This window comes from Octodon degus, unplaced genomic scaffold (assembly GCF_000260255.1).
Source record: "Octodon degus isolate 3935 unplaced genomic scaffold, OctDeg1.0 scaffold00154, whole genome shotgun sequence".
Classification (NCBI taxonomy): Eukaryota; Metazoa; Chordata; class Mammalia; order Rodentia; family Octodontidae; genus Octodon; species Octodon degus.
In genome coordinates, this window is record NW_004524730.1 from 1,481,641 (window position 1) to 1,499,458 (window position 17,818).

At 48.4% G+C, this 17,818-nt stretch overlaps 1 protein-coding gene across 1 annotated transcript in view; it reads left to right on the top strand.

The window, feature by feature from the left end:
* Positions 1-17,818, top strand: part of Tg (thyroglobulin) — a 230,967-nt gene that overhangs the window by 38,424 nt on the left and 174,725 nt on the right. The window contains exons 17-22 of the mRNA XM_004642487.2: positions 1,508-1,723; positions 3,010-3,164; positions 5,935-6,091; positions 7,526-7,744; positions 11,090-11,239; positions 15,009-15,179. Coding sequence (XP_004642544.1) covers positions 1,508-1,723; positions 3,010-3,164; positions 5,935-6,091; positions 7,526-7,744; positions 11,090-11,239; positions 15,009-15,179 — 1,068 coding nt within the window. The remainder of the gene's footprint in view (positions 1-1,507; positions 1,724-3,009; positions 3,165-5,934; positions 6,092-7,525; positions 7,745-11,089; positions 11,240-15,008; positions 15,180-17,818) is intronic.

Sequence of the window (17,818 nt, forward strand, 5' to 3'; positions counted from 1 at the left end):
TCCCAATTTGTTCTGTGTTAGTGTCCTCTGCACTTGTTATGGGTGGGCTTGGGTTCTGAGGTTGCATTTTGTTCCTTCTCATCATTTTGTGTAGCACTATCTTCTGACCTTTGTTGAAAATCTTTGTTGCAGTTATAATCTTAGCACGTACTGAAGTTCAGGTTCAGATCTACAAAGTTTGGATTTATCCATCTGTGCCTGGCTTGGGTCTGGCTGCTGTGCTCAGCTCTTTCCTGTTGCTGCCCTTGGGGGTGAACCTGTTGTGCCCCTCTGGCAAGATGTTTTTCTCCTGATCTAGCTGATTGGTTCTGTCCCCTATACTCTCTTCAGGGATTGCAGCTGCAGGGTTTCACCCAGGCCTGTATGCCAGGCCTAAGCTGAGTCTGGAGCGGACAAGGTGGTGTAGGGGGGAGAGACAGCTCTCCCACTCACTCACTGGGCCTGGGCTAAGGCTGGATCTGGAGGTTCCCGGAACGTGGCAGAAATTCCTTCTTGGCGTGTGGGGTAGGGGAGGTGCTGTGGAGTGGTGAGGTATCCCAGGGGGGTGCAAGAGGGTCTCACCCATGCTGCGCCTGGGCTGGGACCGGTAGGTCCCGCCGGCACAGGTTAGCTGGAGCTCTCCCACACACTCGATTATAGATTTTAAACTAGACATATTCTGGCAGCAGTGGTATGTCTTACAGTAGAAATTAACCAAACCTCTAATCAGAGATGATATTGTGTGTTTTCTCTTCGGCTAATTTATCCCTTTATTTAATGCCTACTCACTATGCCCATGCTGGATGACAGGAGAAAAGCTCTTTTTCCCCTGGGCTCAATTCTGTGGGGAGTCCAGCCCACAGATGACTGGAGTCCAAGTAGCCAAGTAAATAGGCCCACACTGGGTCTTGGGATTAAGAGAAAGGAGGCCTAAGTGTGCCTGGGAGAGGCACAGAGACTGCTGGAAAGCTGGGGTCTTGTGCTGATCTTCAAAGGACAAAAAGAAAACCTTCCAGGCCCTGAGCAGCTGGAGGGAAGCGCATGGGATGAGGGAAGCAAATGCTCCTGGAACCAGAAGCGGTTAGGGGAGGTAGAATGGACAGGAGTGGGGGGCAGGGAGAGCAGACCTATGGGGCAATTGGAGCCAAATCCAGCTTTCCACAAGGGCTGGTGGGAGCAGGTGCTGGCATCCAGGCTGCAGCCGGGCCTGGGTGTGGGCTCTGAAGCGGAGGAGGCTGACGGGTGATTCCTCCCTGGACTGAGAGTGGCACAAAGGTGAGAGAGCACCTGAGCCAGGCCAGTGCGGCGAGGGCCACCATGTGCAGGATTCTGTTACAACCAGAGATGCAAGGTCTTCTAGGAGGAGGGCAGAGTGAAGAGGCTCAGCCCTGGCTGGGGCCTGAGAGCCTGGCACAGTTGGAGGTAGAGAAGGGGAGGTCCAGCCGACTGGGTAGGGGGAAGGAAGGGTGCACAGGAGCTCATCCTTGCTGTGTGGCGGGTACCCACACCCTCTCTTCTCTTCCTTTAGGTCCTCAGTGTCCGCTCCCCTACATGAATGTGTCAGATATGCCTGGTGGAGTGATCCTGTGTGAGAGAGCCTCAGGTCCTGGAGCAGTCACCGTCCAGCAGTGCCAGCTGTTTTGTCGCCAGGGTTACCAGAGTGTGTTCCCGTCTGGGGTGCTGGAGTGTAGCCTGGAGAGCAAACGCTGGGTGTCGCAGCTTCCTCAGCCCCTGGCCTGCCAGTGTGAGTGGCCTTGGGGAGACATGTCCTGCTCCCCTTAGGGATGGGAGGATGGATATTTGCCACTTCGTTGCCCACCCAAACGTTGACACCGTTTGTGGTAGGCCATGTGCACCAAGAGTGGAAGTGGACTATGGAGTGCTTTCTTCTAAAAGGTGCAGATGTGTTTCAGAGGCCTCTGGAGGGAGCCTTTGTTTGTGGCTTCTCTGGACTGTCTGTTTCTTGGGAGAATGTCTGTCATCCCAGCTCTCCTGGGACATCTTGGATTAAGGCAGATATTCAGCAGGGAGGTGCTCCAGCAGCCCTACCAGCAGCCATAGTAATGGTACACTTGAGGCTGTGTGTCCCGCTTTGGAGGGTGTTCTGCCCCAGCATCCTTTCTCCAAGGTCTCTGACCTTGCAGGACAAATACCTGGTGGGGCAGAGGCTCAGGGCATGGCTCCAGGAGTGTCCATGACCTATTTAGACAGAGCTCTTTCTGACTGTTGCTTGAACCCATTCAACACATGTGGGAAAACATGTGCGTGGCTTGGACAACACTGCTCTGAGAGCACCTGCGTGTGCAAAGCCTGGCTCGTTGTCCACAGCAGAGCAGGTGGGGCAGACAGCAGGGACTTCACTCGGCCCACCTGATGCAATGTGAGGGCCTCAGGGAGAGAGCCCCACATGCTGGGCCTGAGTGCCACCAGGCTCTGGGTTTTGCCAGAGTGCCAATGACAGCATTTGTTGCAAAACAACCTGGGCTGTGGAGGGTCTCCATTGAGAACAGTTTAATATGTGGCTCGAGTAGGTAAGTGGCCAGTTCCTTGGATCATAACAGAGTAACGTAACCTGGAATGAAGACCAAGCTCATCAGCGCTGACTCTAGAGCAGGGGGCCTGTGGGAAGAAATGTGTGACTTGGGTTCCCTAAAGTTGGCTGCAGAGCTGCTGTGTGGCTGTGCAGTTTGCACACTGAACAACCTTCAGGAAGGTCTACTTTTAAACCTCAGCGTCATAGAGTGGCCTTGTTTTCATGCAAAATGATGTGGAAGATTTTCCAGGACGAGTGTCTAGAATTTCCCTGATGTTGAGGCTGAGGCAGGCCTACACTAGCTGTGGGTGCTAAATAATTCTAAGGCAACCAGTCATGTCAGAAAGGCACCAGACTCTGAGGACAACAGTGAGAATGGCAGTGCTTGTGTGTTATAAGCTAAAAGAGGAAGGACTATTTCTGGAGAGGAAAAATGACAGAAGAAGAACCTCATGGCTCTGTCCTCTCTGGCCGCTGACCCCCAGTCTCATTTGCAGGGCCCCAACCATGGCAGACTGTCCAGACTGGAGCAAACTTTCAGCTCCAGCTCCCGCCAGGCCAGATGTGCAGTGCTGACTACACAGGATTGCTGCAGGCCTTCCAGGTCTTCATATCGGATGCGCTGGTGGCCCATGGCCTCTGCCACATGCAGGTGTGTTCTGTGTGTTTCCACAGGAAGGCTTGTGTTGAGCACAGGATGTTTCCAGAGAACCTGGGGCTCAAAGGAATCTAGGTTTTGAACCAATGCATCCTTGTGTTTTATCAATGAGCAATCGAGGTCCAGACCTGGAAAGATGTTTAGCTGAAGTGAAATGTGTTGTGGACAAGGAAAGACCCATGCACACCCATTGTGGGTGGGCTTTCCACGTGGAGATGCATCCTGGGTACTTACCATGTGGTAGACATCACACATCGCTTGCTGTGGATTATTCAAGGACTCCTCTCATTGTTGTCACTTTTTACATGAAGGAAACAAAGGCCAGGTGGTAGGAGCTCTCTCCCTCTCCTTGTCAGGGCATGGTCTAAAACCTTTAGGAGCTAAAGTTTCTCATGCTTCAGTAAGTCCAGGTCTATCTAGACTCCTTCCCTATACCAAATTCAGTCACCCACCCACTCATTAATTAATTAATATAATTTAAATGTCTGAATGCCTGTTAGAGGGTAATGATGGTTTTTAGGTCTGAGGAGTATCACAGATAATCTGATCTACACATCAGCTAACTAGCAAGGGCAAATTTTAATTCCTCGTATACTACTCAAAAAAGGAGTGCAGCTTGAACTGCACTCATTCTCCAGAACAAATCTGTGTAGCTAGATCATTGTTCAGTGCATACTTGGAGATTTACCTCAGAGGAGCTAAGGAATATACCTGGGATATTCCTTGGGGAATATCATTTGTCCAGAAATGGCTAGAATCTTAGAGACTAAGGAGGCACAGAGGGGTAGATGGGAGCTCAGTAGAGTCAGGAAAGAGAGAACTTACAAAGAGCAGAGGAGGGAGTTCGTCCATGTGAAGCTTGCCTGGGTTTGCCAGCCAGTGTTCATTGAACTGGGGCTCCCACCATACAGAGGCCAGACAGCCAGGCCTGGCTTCAAGTGTTGGATGGAAGGAAAGGCATGTCCCCGCAGCACACTTGAGTTTCCTAGGCAGGAGCTCTAGGAGAGGAACAGTGACATCTTCCAGGTATATCCCTGAGCTGGTGGAACCATACTGGTGTCAGTTCTTGGCAGGCAAAGGCTGAGGTCCAGGAGGAGGTTCAGAGTCTGGGCGAGTGGTTGGGCCAAGAGAACGTCTGCAAGGTGCTCAGTGGGTGACATCAAGTCTTTGTTCACGAGGACCCAATCTTGGAGGTGTGGCACTGGATTAGTGCGGCGTATCAGTGAAGGGAACCAAGAAGGGAGAAAAAGCAGAGCAGGCATGAGAGTGAAGGCAGAGAGTGACTAGGGAAGGCCCTTCTGAAATGAGTCATTGGAGGAAACTTAGCACAGTGAGGACAGGACCCTTACAGACAAAGTAGGAAGGCCAGAGCTGCTGGGACGGGAATGCAATCAGTGTGATCCATAATACCAAGGGTCCTGGGTGGGTAGAACTGGAGAGAAGAAACAGGTCAGGGACATGCACATCTTTCAGGGCTCCATTGGCCATGGTTAGGAAAGTGGGACTGTTCTGTATGTGATGGGATGCCACTGAGGTCAGCAGAGTGGTGTGCTACATTAGTGTGGGTTCTAATGTCTGCTGTGTGCAGAGTAGCCTTTAGGGGACAAATCAGGAGCAGAGACTCTTACAGTCATCGAAGGTGAGAGGAGATGGATTGGGCGATGATTGCTATGTGGAATATGAAAAGCAAGAGCTCTTGGGATTGGGTGTCAGATAAGGTGGTCTAGGGAGAGAGAAGCAAAGGATGACTGAAGTTTGGGATCCAGGGACTGAAGATTCTTGTTGTTTACTGCAAGAGGAACATTGAAACTCATGTAGCAAAGAGAAAAATGTTTCAGAGTCCTGGGGACCTGAGATTTAAAAACAGAGCTGGAAATAAAGATATGGGGCCTGGAGGCAGCCTTGTCAGTGGCCCAGTGGTGGGGACCTCCAGGACCAGGTGTCAAGGTGTGATCAGGAGGTGGGCAGCTTCTAAAGCAGGGCAGGCGTTCACTGGAGGAAGGGCATGATGCATAAACTTCCAGCAGGCAGATTGGGTTCTAGCCTTGACATAGTCCTCCTGTCAGCATGACCTGGACTTTCCCCAAGCTTGCTAAACTGAGCCAGGCCTTGTGTTACTATGAGGGTAGGGGACAGAAACATGTACTATGGAGAGCCAGGCTAAGTGAGGGACTACACACATCCAAAGCTTGGCTCTTCACACTCTGTGGAGAGGCTGGAAGGCTCTAGGGTGAGCCTGTTTGCCTCCCACTTCCACCACTTTCTGGCTGTGGGGTCTGAGGAAGTTCCTTAGCTCCTCTGAGGTAAATCTCCAAGTATGCACTGAACAATGATCTAGCTTCACAGATTTGTTCTGGAGATTGAGCTAGCTATTTTGCTTAAAGAACATCACACAGGGCCTGACTAGAAAGCATATTCAGACACTGAGCCAAATTGCCTTATAGGAGTGCTAAGTGTCTGGCACATGCCAGGTTCTCCTTATATGACACCTGTATGAAGACCCACCTCCTTTCACCTTTGTAGGGAATGAGCAGTCTTTGGGTACAGAGGTTGGCTTTTCCCCCACTTATGCCTCTGTTGCCTCTGTTTGCTGTGTGACCAGGGCAGCTTGTTTAGTGTCAATGAACGTACTTTTTCAAGTAAGGCTTCCTGGTGCATCATCCTTGTAGCAGGGTGATGGGAGAACTACAAAAGTAGCAGGACCTGTTCTGGCTCCTGGCATTTCCTACTCCATCTCTGAACTGACTGCATCACTCTCATGCAGGTGAGGACAGCTGGAACTGTGGTTTCCTACCCTGTCTGTGACAACTCCTCAGTACAGGTGGGGTGTCTGACGGCAGAGCGCCTGGGAGTGAATGTCACATGGACATCCCAGCTTAAGGACATCCCGGCCGCCTTCCTTCCTGATCTGCATGACATTGGTAGGCTTTTCTGCGCTGCTGCATGAGGATGCCACCTGGCCTCTCTCAGCCTCACCTGTAAATATAGCTGGTGGAGCCAGGCTGCCTACCTGTGACGATGAAGGGAAGGCTATGGGTGGATCTAGGGGAAAGCTAAATATAAAGAATATAGGCAATAAAGTTCTGTTCGAGAGCTAAAGTGGGGAGGATCAGTGGACTTTGCGAAGACCTTGTAATTCTGACTATGTCTCCACACAGTGGATACACACAGCTTGAAGGAGCAGATAGAGTAGGGGGGTCTGTACTAGTTCATAATTTATGTCCTTCCACCTCCAGTGATAAACATCTCAGACTGTAGTTGCTATTTAAAACAGGAAAGTGAGATTTCAAAGACCTAAGAAGGAGCAGGGGGAGGGGGTTGCGATAGCTCCTCTGAGCATGTGTCTGCTGAGCTCAAGTTTTTTTTGTAGAGTAGGGCATAATCCACCCATTTCCAACTAGATCCTGGAAGCAAGGCCCCCTCTTCTGTCACCCAGTGGCCAAACCCCCAGGTCACACCTAGTGGAGCTTATCTTCTGCTCTGTGAGGGGAGCCTGAAAGACATGGCCAAGGTACAAAGCAGGAGGCAGACCCTGCCTCTCTCCTGTCCTCCCCCATCTCATGGCAGTAATATTTTGTGGGAAAAGTATGTTCCAACGGCAGTGAGAATTAGCAGCCCCCATCCACCATCCTCCAGACAACCTGGGTAATGTGAGCACATTTGAAATCCACGAGCTGGGATTTGGCGTGCAGGTGGTGATGACTGGCTTCAAGCCACAGGCTGACTTGCAGCCGCCCACTGTAGTGTGAGTGTCTTCTGAGGAGCACCCGCTCAGCTCCACACAGTGCCATCTCCTCTCTTCTTAGGAAGCTGTAGGTCCACAGCTGGAGGTCTGCTCTATGGCTAGCTAAACACAGCGAGAAGGCCACTCTCCTGGAAGGTCTTGCTTCTCCATGACTGCTCTCTGGGGAACCTCAGCAACTGCAAGAGAGGGGTGCCTGGGTGCCAGTAGACACTCTGTAGATGTGTAAATCATGGCTCAGAGATAGCCGCTTGCTAAAGGTTGAACTGGCTGAGTATCTGGGTCAGTTACAAGATGTGATCCTATCCTGAGATGGGCCCCATCGATGCCATGGGAATGCCAGGAGCCAGAGACCTGGGTGGGAGTGCTACATGTGCTTCTAATCCCTGGCTGAGTCAGCCAGACCCCTTCTCGGGGCTTGTTTTTCCCACTGTAAAATGAAACACCAGATGATGCAGTTGTCTTCTTTTGACTAGAAAAGAGTCAGGTGATTTCCCCTTGTTTGGTATTGAGAATCAAACTCAGGACCTCACACTTGCCAGGGAGGCACTGTGTTGCTGAGCTACACCCCCAGCCCCAGTGAGGTGATTTCTACCTGATCCTTGTCTTACAGAAAGGGCTTTAGTGGGCCTCGTTGGGCGCTTCACAGATCTGGTCCAAAGTGGCATGCTCCAGCTTCATCTGGATTCTAAGACGTTCTTGGCAGATACCTCTATCCGCTTCCTCCAAGGGGACAGCTTTGGCACCACTCCCCAGACGCGGTTTAGCTGCACGGAAGCATTCTACCGAGTCTTAGCTACCAGCAATGCCAGCCAGGACCCTCTGGGATGTGGTAAGCAGCCCTTGTCCCTGGAACACTATTATACAGTCTCAAGTGGCTTTGGGGCAGGCCACTGAGCTCTGGAGGGTGGCTGCTCTGGACACAGAGCGGAAGATCTTGTATTTATTAGTAAAAAAAAGTTTTCATCCATCTGCTTTGTATGAATGTGCAGACATCATCCATAGGAAGGCAGGGAAGGAAGAAGCCGGTGTCTGGAGTTACCCTTCCTGATCATCCCTAACCAGCCAGGAACCTCTGTGCGAAGAAGGCAAATGTCTACCTGAATCCTGGCAGACATTTTTTGACCTCGCTATCGCAATGTTATCCACCAAAATTTCATGTGGCTGTGCTTCAGTGCATAACTTTACAACTCAGGGACAGTGGTGGTGGTGGTGGGGAGGGGTTTATTGAGATGCGCTTGCTCTTTGCCATGTCTTGGCAGGTCATCTTCGTTGTAAGGCAACTGTGAACTCCTTAGTAAGAGGAGGTTCCTGTCACTACCACAACAAACTAGCACAAATTTAATCATCTTTCAGTTCTGTGGGTGGAATTCTAACATGGATGTTATGAGGTAAAATCAAAATTAGTGCAGGGCTGCCTTCCTTTTAGAATCCCTGGGAGAGTTGATCTCCTGTTTTGTCTAGTTCCTAGGAGGTGGCCACATTCTTCAGCGGCAGCTTCTTCCTTCTGTTGTCCAAGGCAGCAGTACTTCAGCTCTCTGCCCTGCTCTCTAATCACATCTCCTGCTTTAGGAGCCCTTTAATTACACACAGCTGGGTAATGCAGGCCACTCCCCCAGTGTAAGGTTGATCCACAGTCCCAGTTCTCCTTTGCCACATAGCCTGGCACAGTCCCAGGTTCTGGGAATCGACACGTAGACATCTTTAGGGCTGTTGCTCTGTCTACAGCCAAAGCTTTGAGAACGTCAGGAGAGGGAGCCATCCTCTCATGCAGAGTGAGAGAAAGGCATTTTCACTGAGCTGAAGAAGGATCTTCTTGGTTATTTATCCCTGTTTTTTATATTGGTTGCAATGCAACAGATGCATGCCTTTTCTTTTTCTAAAATCCAGACCAAATGTTGAACTCCACTCAGAATTTGAGATGCAACGAAATCTAAGCAGAACAGAAACACGGGACAACAAAGAACAGAACCGCAAACACTTCCCACTAATATTTACAGGGGATTTTATAGTTGGAAATGTGACTTGGCAAATATTTAACTCTCTGAAGGGCCCTTGGTAACTGGTTGTTTCCTTTTGAGACCAAAAGGCTGAGGCCCAGATTAAATGCGATTGTTCATCGAGTGCCCTGAATAGGCAACTGCAGGGGAGATCCATGAGTCACCTCACCAGCCAGTGGGAGCCCCAGTTCCTTTGGGACAACCCATGGCCTGTCTTCCTACCTTTCCAGGGCTACAGAAACAGCAAGTTCCAGAAGTGGAAAGTGGAGTAGATGGTGCTGCCTGCTCAGGTGGATGAAGCAGAGTCACTGAGAGGGAGGGTCTCAGGGACATCTGCCACTGTGCTCTCAGACTAGGAAGCACCCTTCACTCCATTGCCGAGGAGCGTGAAGCTGTGGGATGTGTGTGTGTGTGTGTGTGTGTGTGTGTGCAGCATGCATTCATGCACATCTGAAATAAAGGGCTGGCTGGGAATCTCATACCAAGCTTCCTTCCAGAGAACTAGATTCATCCTTATTATTCATTCCTATCAGCTTGAAAATTGGTGAGGAATAGTCTGGTTTTGCTGGAGAGGGACACTGTGTCCTGGGCCAGCAAGGGCCTCAGGTGGTGAGGGGGACAGTGAGCACCCCAGGAGACACCCAGTGGCACTTGGGGCGGGAGTCGAGGGCAGGTGTCAGCCAGGATGTACCTTCTCTAGAACAGCACTCGAAACCTGTTTCTGTAACACTTTGGGGGCTCTGTGGCCCATCCAGTTTGTCTTCATGACTCTTCAGACATTGCGGAGATTCATGGGTATGTCACCGGGTTCTAACAAACTTCAGCTTACCAAAGCAGAATGCAGCTCACATGTGGCCCACAGGCTGTGGCGTGTGTGCCTTGGTTCACAGTGAACCCGCAAGTGTGTCTCAGCAACCATAGCCCTGTGCCAATTCACAAAGACTGTCAAGCACATGGCTCAGTTCCACTTCCTTCCTCAAAACACACAGAAGTGTCCAGAATGAAATGGACAGGGGCAATGCTGATGGCCCTGGGTTTTCTCCATGGCCAGTTACAGTAGCCAGTATCTCTCAGTTGGTTTCTGCGATGTGTGAGGTCTTACTAGCATCTCTGGCCAGAGAACTGGGGATTGCTAGTCCCATGTATGGATGACAAAGCACGGTAGGTCTGTGCACTGTTAGAGGGTGCCCTGTGAAGGTAAGTGGGCCTGGACTTGACACTAGCTGCAGCACTTTCTCAGTATAAAATCCAGGCAGCATTACTTACCCTCACTGGACATAATCTGAGAAAAGGGATAATAATACCTACTTCACGAGACTGTTTTGGAAGACATGAAAGAGTCAATGTGAGCCCGTCTCACACATAACCAGTTCTCAGGACACCTTTGCACTGCACTCCCCTGTTCAGAGACTTAAAGTCTACTCTGCCCGCGTCCCGATTCTCTGCTCCGTCTTCTGGGCTGCACACCTCCCTTCTCAGCAAGGGGGTCCTGGTGGAATTACGGCCTCTGCCCCTTCTACCCATCCTTTCAGGCTCTTCTCCTTCTAAAACACATCTGGAACACAGCTGTGAAGCTACAAGGCAGAGCTTTGTTCTCTGGAAGTGAAGCAGGGTTTCTGTGTGTCATCTCAGGGAATGAATACAGATGCCCCCTTTGGAGAACACTGGCTTGAGGCCACAGCATGACCATCCCTGTGACTCCTGGGACGTAACAGCCCCCAGCAGGGAACTGATAGTGCTGCAGAGTGGGGCCTTGCTTGTTGCCCTGTCCTGTCAGTGCTGTCCCCCTCCTCCTTGCAGCCAGCCATGCAGATTCCTTTGGAATTACCTGCTGGCAGTCTTCCCAGTAGATTGGCTCATTAATGAGGAGCACAGGGAGACTGCCTAGGTTTTTCCATTTTCTGTTCTGGATGACATTAACTTTCACTTATATTCACTTCACATTCTTATAATAGAACTCGTTCCCTATGGGTATTTTTCTACAGTAGTGCATAATGGTCCACTCCTTACCTCCCTCCTCCTTTTTCTGTCTTTGCCTTTTCTATCCACTTATCTGTCCATTCATCCATGCATCTAAGCTTTAAAAATATAATTACATACCAAAGACATGTTTCAGAATTGTAGATGAAATCAGGTGCCTTGCTCTTTAACATAGCATCTCTCTGTGCTCTTCCTAGTTATGTGTCCTGAAGGAAGCTATGCTTTGGATGAACAGTGTGTTCCCTGTCCTGTTGGTTTCTACCAAGAACAGGCAGGCAGTGTGGCCTGTGTCCCGTGTCCTGTGGGCAGAACAACCATTGCCATTGGAGCCTTCAGTCAGACTCACTGTAAGTCCTACAGGGCTGCTATAAAGGAGGAACCTGTGCAGGTGGAGGGTGCCTGGGGATGGGGTGTGTGTGTGTGTGTGTGTGTGTGTGTGTGTGTGAGACTCTTCTAGCCGTGGTGGGATGTTTAGTACTATACCTAGCTCACCAGATACCAGCAGTGCCTCTTCCACTAATTTCTGACAGCCAGACGTGACTCTGGATATTGCCAACTGTCTCTTGGGTAAGAATGAGGACAGTTTTGCTTACAGTGTAGTAAACAAAGAGACTGCTGTCTCTGAACAGCTGTCCCTTGCCAGGCTGCAGGCCAGGCATGTTACCTATGCTGTCTCATTCACTCCTCCCAACATCTATTCCATGTAAATAATTTTAGTCTAACTTTTGTGGGTACAAAGTCTAAGGCTCAGAAAAGTGAAGGAACCTAGCCAGAGTTATGCAGCTAATTGTTGTTTAATCTTGGTTTTGTCTGATTCTGAAACTTCTGATTTTTCTGAGTCAACCTTATCAGATTAAGAAGTGGAAAGCAGTTTCTGCCCACATGGAAACTAATTATTGCCATGTTGCACATGTTCCCTTTGGCCCTGCTTTTGCCAAGACCATAGGTACATGTGGCCTTTCTCCCTGTCATATGACTTCATTTGGCTCACTTACCCATTGCCTGATATACTTAAGGTTATCCTAGCCAAGACACAAAACTTCCCTTGTGGTATATCTTCTCATGTTAGTCTGAAATTGCATCAGTGTGAGGCAAACCATCATTACTTATGATGTGATTAATTTCTAGAACTTTTAAAGCAAGCATTTAAAAGAGATCAATTCACTATCTTTGACTTTGTCTTTGTCAAAAGAGCAGTATTTATGGGAAATTAATTCCAAGAAAGTAAAAGTGGGAGGAATAGAGGAGTAAGTGGGAGCCTGCCTCTCCTGGAGAGTAGAAACTGCCCAGAGGCATAATGCCTGTTGATGTGGGCAGTGCCCTTCCTTGTACCTCTCACGACCGAGCCTTTGGTCAGGAATGGCCTTACGTGCTATTAGTGTGCCACCAAAGCACTTTCTTCAGAGGGGACTAGCATCGCATACAGATCCTTCTTGATAAAGGGATGTGACAGAGATGGTGGGAAACAGCATGCTACATATTCGTCCTTTTGCATTGATTGGTGTTTGTTGGAATCCTGCTGAAGAGAAATGGAGGGACGCTGCTGAGTTTGAAATGATACACAGAACTTGTAATCTTTCCCTTTTTGGGTGTTAGGATAACTTTGAGAATCCCAATTCCTTCATAAGGCTGAGGTTTGTATTCTTACTTGCACTTTTCTTCTCTATCTCCCAATGTACCAGATGCATTGGACCATATTGGAGGTTCTGTTGACAACCAAATAACTGTTGGGTGATTGATGCATTAATTCATATTTAGTATGTGTCACATGCAAACTATTCTACGTAAAAAGCAGCTTTTGTAGCCCTCCCAAAAGTTGTTATTAATCAGTGATTAATACTATACTTACTAGCCTTAAGATATGGAAGCACACATATGACCAACTTAGCATGTGCCACAAAAGAATACCTTTCTCCTACTTCTCATCTTTGGAGAAACAAGTCATGGAACATTCTTTTTAATATCGTTATTCAAAAATGTATTGACTTCTGCTTTCTACCAAGTATATCCTAGATATTGACAATAATTAAAATATGTGTCCTCAAGGGATGTAGATACTAGTAGGGGAGCGAAGCGAGTACATAATTTCACTGTGATATAATTCATGGTCCATTGGAAGTGTGTTTGATGGTGTTACAGCAGCTTTGCTAGGGCTTAAAGAACTGGAATGGGTGGAGGTGTAAGCTAGGGGATCAGAGGTAGAAAAGACTTCTAGGAATAGGAAATATCCTGAGAACAAGGACAGGACGTTCATCCACAGGTTTGCCACTGTTTATCAATTTTTTTTCATAATTTTATTGAGAAACAAATAGCAATGAGACAGTTTCAAATCAAATTGGTAGGACAGTTTCAATAATTCACACATTGAATACATTCTTCCTAGTGGTTAATTGCTGTACAAGATGAAGACATGATATCCTATTTATAAACACCATTAGAACAAATCCCTCTATTCATTAAGAGAATGTAACTCTATATCTATCCTAACCATTTTGAATACACAGATTCAAGATAAACATTCATCTGTATCCCCTTTTTTGTTTAGTTCTGTCATTTGAATATTATAGGTGTGTTAACTCAGCAAAATATTCTAAAAGAGTCCGGTAGTCCATAATAGTATTGGGTCTTCTGCTTGACTGGCAGTGTCAGAAATTGTTGACCTGAGTGCCCTACAGCTCAACATGACAGCATGGCTTTACTTCTTATATTTTGGATGGAGCTTGTATTGTATATCAGGCACAAGTCACTGTGTGCAAGACCACTTCTAATCCCTAGATCTTCAATCAAAGGAATAGCAGTGTTTGTCAATCTTTCATTCATAGAAAAATGCAAGTGACAACCTTGCTCCCTGTTATGATGGAGAGATGCAGATCTTAGGAAGAATAGCAGTCAGATAGATCTAGCTCCAGTCCTAGTTTTTTCGGTCTATTCAGGCTCCTAGAACAAAATACCATAGACTGAGAGGCTTACTAGCAGTAGAACCTTGCTCCTTATGGTTCTGGAGGCTGGAAATCCCAAACCAAGGTTCTGGTTATGTTCTGTGCTTGATGCAATTGTCCTAGATGGTGCTATCTCACTGTGTGCCATCTCAAGTGGTAGAGAGGGTAAATTTGTTCCCTTGAGCCTCTTTTACAATAGCACTAATCCCATTCTCAAGGGCTGCATGCTCCTGAGCTCATCACCGCCCCAATCCGTACCTTGCAATAGAATTTTACTGAGGATTAGATTTCAACGAGTGCTTCCTCAGCCTTAGTCCAAGTAAATGAGGATTGTGATGTGTTCATCTAGTTTTTATTATTTTAATGAAATACTCAAGGCAGAATAAATTTATAAAGAGGATTCACTTTGGCTCATAGTTCTGAAGTGTTGAGGCCTTGGGACCGCCTCTCATAATGACTCTGCTAGCTAAACCCCAAGATATAGGTACCACAGACTCCACTCAAAAACAACCAAGAAGCACACTGTTTGTGTCTCTTTTGTGATCTCTCCTCCTATTTATAGAGCCACCAGGATTCAGCCATGATGGCTCTATCCTAATGACCTTCCTTCTCTAAATTATTTTTTTTTTTTTTTTTTTTTTTTTTTTTGGTACTGGGGATTGAACTCAGGACCTCACACTTGCCAGTCAAGCACTTATGTGACTGAGCTATCTCCCCAGCCTGAACTTCCCTGATCTGAATCACCTAACTCCCCCATCACACCCCGTAGTCAGATTAAATTGCTACCCTCTCAGTACCTTGCCCTGCCCTGGGGATTACATTTCAGCCATACCAGGAAGTGGAGCTCTGTGAGCAGCCGCCGCACTGGTGGCAGGCAGGGAGGAGAGCACGGCAGCAGTGACCAGCTGGTGCCGGCACCTGTGTCTGAGCAGCGTGAGTGCGGAGCGCAGTGCGGTCAGACACTGGAGGCAGCGTGTGGGTCGGCCCTTACAGTCTAGGGCAGAATTGGGAAAGGGGATTGTACGTCCCCACTAGGAGCCCAGGTATTGTGCTTTGGTGAAGGTAAAGCTGGTGTCTGGGCTCACTGTGGTCACCTGGGAATGACTTGGAGCCTGGGAACTGGACGGGGAGGACCCCAAAGGCTGTCACTGCTTAGTGCATCTGTCTTTCTTTCCAGGTGTCACTGACTGTCAGAGGAATGAAGCAGGCCTGCAGTGTGACCAGGATGGACAGTACCGAGCCAGCCAGGAAGACAGCGACAGTGGGAAAGCCTTCTGTGTGGACAGCGAGGGGCGCAGGCTGCTGTGGTCGCAAACAGAGGCCCTACTCTCCGAGTCTCAGTGTCTGAGTATGTGCCAGTACTTAGATTGGCTGCCATGCTCGGGAGGGGTCTCCAAAGAAAGGAGGAGAGGCGTGTGATGCATTTGCCTCATGGTTTTTATTTTGAAAAATTTAGCTGATATAGACATCGGAAGAATAATGGGGCAACATACCTTTCACCTAGATCCAAAAATTGTTACTATTTTGCTCTCTTTTTTTGCATCATTTAAAAAGCAATTTTTAGACAACTTAAGGTCTCACCCAAAATATTTCAGCATGCACAAGTGATAAGCTTTTATGAAAGTGAATCTCCCAAGTCTTCCTTCCATGTGAGCAGGTGGCCTCTGAACTGAATGTTTCTCTCTTGGGCGGACATTATGGAAAGACTGAGTATCCACACTTGTTCCTAAAACTTGCTTGCTGGGTGACACAGAGCAAGCCACCTAACCTCTCTGGTCTTCTAGGTCTCCTGTTTCCTTTTTTTTTTTTTTTTTTTAGTATTTAGGACAGTGTCTACAGGGTCTCACTGCGTAGATTGGACTTGTAGTGATCCTCCTGTTTACAGTCGCCCAAGTGCTGGGATCACAGTTGTCCTCTACCGTGCCCAGTCTCAATCATCATCTCAGCTCACCCCAGGGGCAGGCCCAGCACAACAGGCCCCTGGATCCAACTCCTTGCCCCTGCATCTGCCTAAGCAGGCTCTTTAATCCATTGAGCTATTTCATTGGCCCTCTCCTGTTTCCTGAGACATTATGAGGATCACCATCACTCTGTAATGGTTACTCCTGAGGGCCACCTTGTGCCAGGCATAGTTCCTCTGTAGGACAGAAGTGGTCAAGACCTACATCCAACATTTTAGAGCATAAGCAATGATGGGGGTCTGTAGCGCAGAAGGGAGGGGCATGCTCTCTGGGCATCACAAGTGCTTTACTCCCAGTGACTCCCTTTGCTGCCTGTGAGGTCTTGGGTGAGGACTTAGCCTCAGTGGTTCCATTAGTCTGTGAAATGAAGATGTCCAGGCCGGCCCCATGTGGGTGGTAAGTGCATTTTAGCAATGATGCAGCCATCAGCAGTCATGGACACTTCAGAAGGATGAGTAGGCTCAGCCACAGAGACTGCCTGCATCCTCTGGGCTTAACCAGGAGCCAGCTGAGTGGTCCCTCTTCCTCCTGATCTTGAGGACTCTGTGCCCTCTTCCCACAGCTTCTCCTGCTGCTGGAGGTCCCCACTGCCATCCTTCTACTGTGTGAGCCAGAGTGGACCTGGATGACCAGGTTCTCAGCATCTCTGCCTGAGGACAGAGCCTGGCGTACAAGAGCTTGACATGTGTCCCATACGTTCCAAATGGGGTACATACTACCATGACTAGTACTATCCTGCGGGAAGCTGAGGAAGAGTACTGGAGCGTGCATCTTCATTCGATAGTTAGGGTGTACCGCCTCTGGAGCTTGAGCTGTATGTGTCTGGTTCCCAAGCACCCAGCACCCATTTTCTATAACTCCAAGCTGCCCTTTTACCTAGATTAATCTCCTTCCTTGTTAAATATACATATGCAACCCACATGCACACACATGACCTTCACATCTGTGTAGATACACATTCACACCCATGTGTACACACAAGTCTACTCACAAACACACAGGCACACAGACACACACACACACACACACACACACACACACACTTACAAACACACATGCAAATGGCCTGTCTATTCTCTAGGGAAGTTGGTACACTTAACTACAAACACCAGAGAAAATCCAAGTGAGAAATTAACCATGTTTTATTGTTCAGAGCAGTCATTTGCATTCTCTGCCAAAGAGCTAACAAATCCTGAGGCCCTTTTCAAGGGGAAAGCAGCATGTGTGTGTCCATGCATATGTTGCACACCCAGTAAAAATTTTGGTTTTTCTCAATTTCTCTTTTTGTGGGCGGGCTAGTGATTTGGAAATTGGGTCTGACAGATGCTTTAAGAGATCACCTGGGCAACTTCACTCCAGGTGAAGGAAAAGGTCCACAGGTCGACAACCATGTGCCCGGGGGTGCAGGTGCTTACTGTCCATTCTGGGATCATTGCCTCCTCTCATCCGTACTAACAGCCCAGCTCTGAGGATGTCACATGCAGTTTGCAAAGCCTGTCATGGCTTGCTCTATCCAGCAATCAGAGCAGTAAAGAAGGTTTAGTTAGCATCACTAGAAGTATCCAGGAGTCACTGCTCAGCCCCGATAGCTCTGAGGGCACCTCCCTATGGTGCTGGCTTATGCATAGCCCCCACATAGTAGTTGTAGCTCTCAACATCTTAAGCTTCTTATGCAAAGCTCACACTCACCACTGCCTTTCTAGATATGTAAAGAATTTCCGTATTAATAAACTGTCCCCATTCTAATGTCAGCTTCTCTCTCAGAATTCCTTATGCGTGTCTGAGAAGAACTTGCTTCCCAGAGGGGAATTGCAGAATCATATTTGAGGCCCTTGCCACTCATGATATGAAAGGACACGGAGCTCAGCTGCATACCTCCCCAGGCAGGTGTTTCCCTGAGTGGGATTCACCTGTCCTCTCCCCCTGCCATCCTCGGGCCTGGGCCCCTGCTACCTCTTGCGTTGTTGCCATGCCTTCTGTACTGTCCCAATCCAATGGTCTCTAATTTTTGCTCCCAGAATAATTA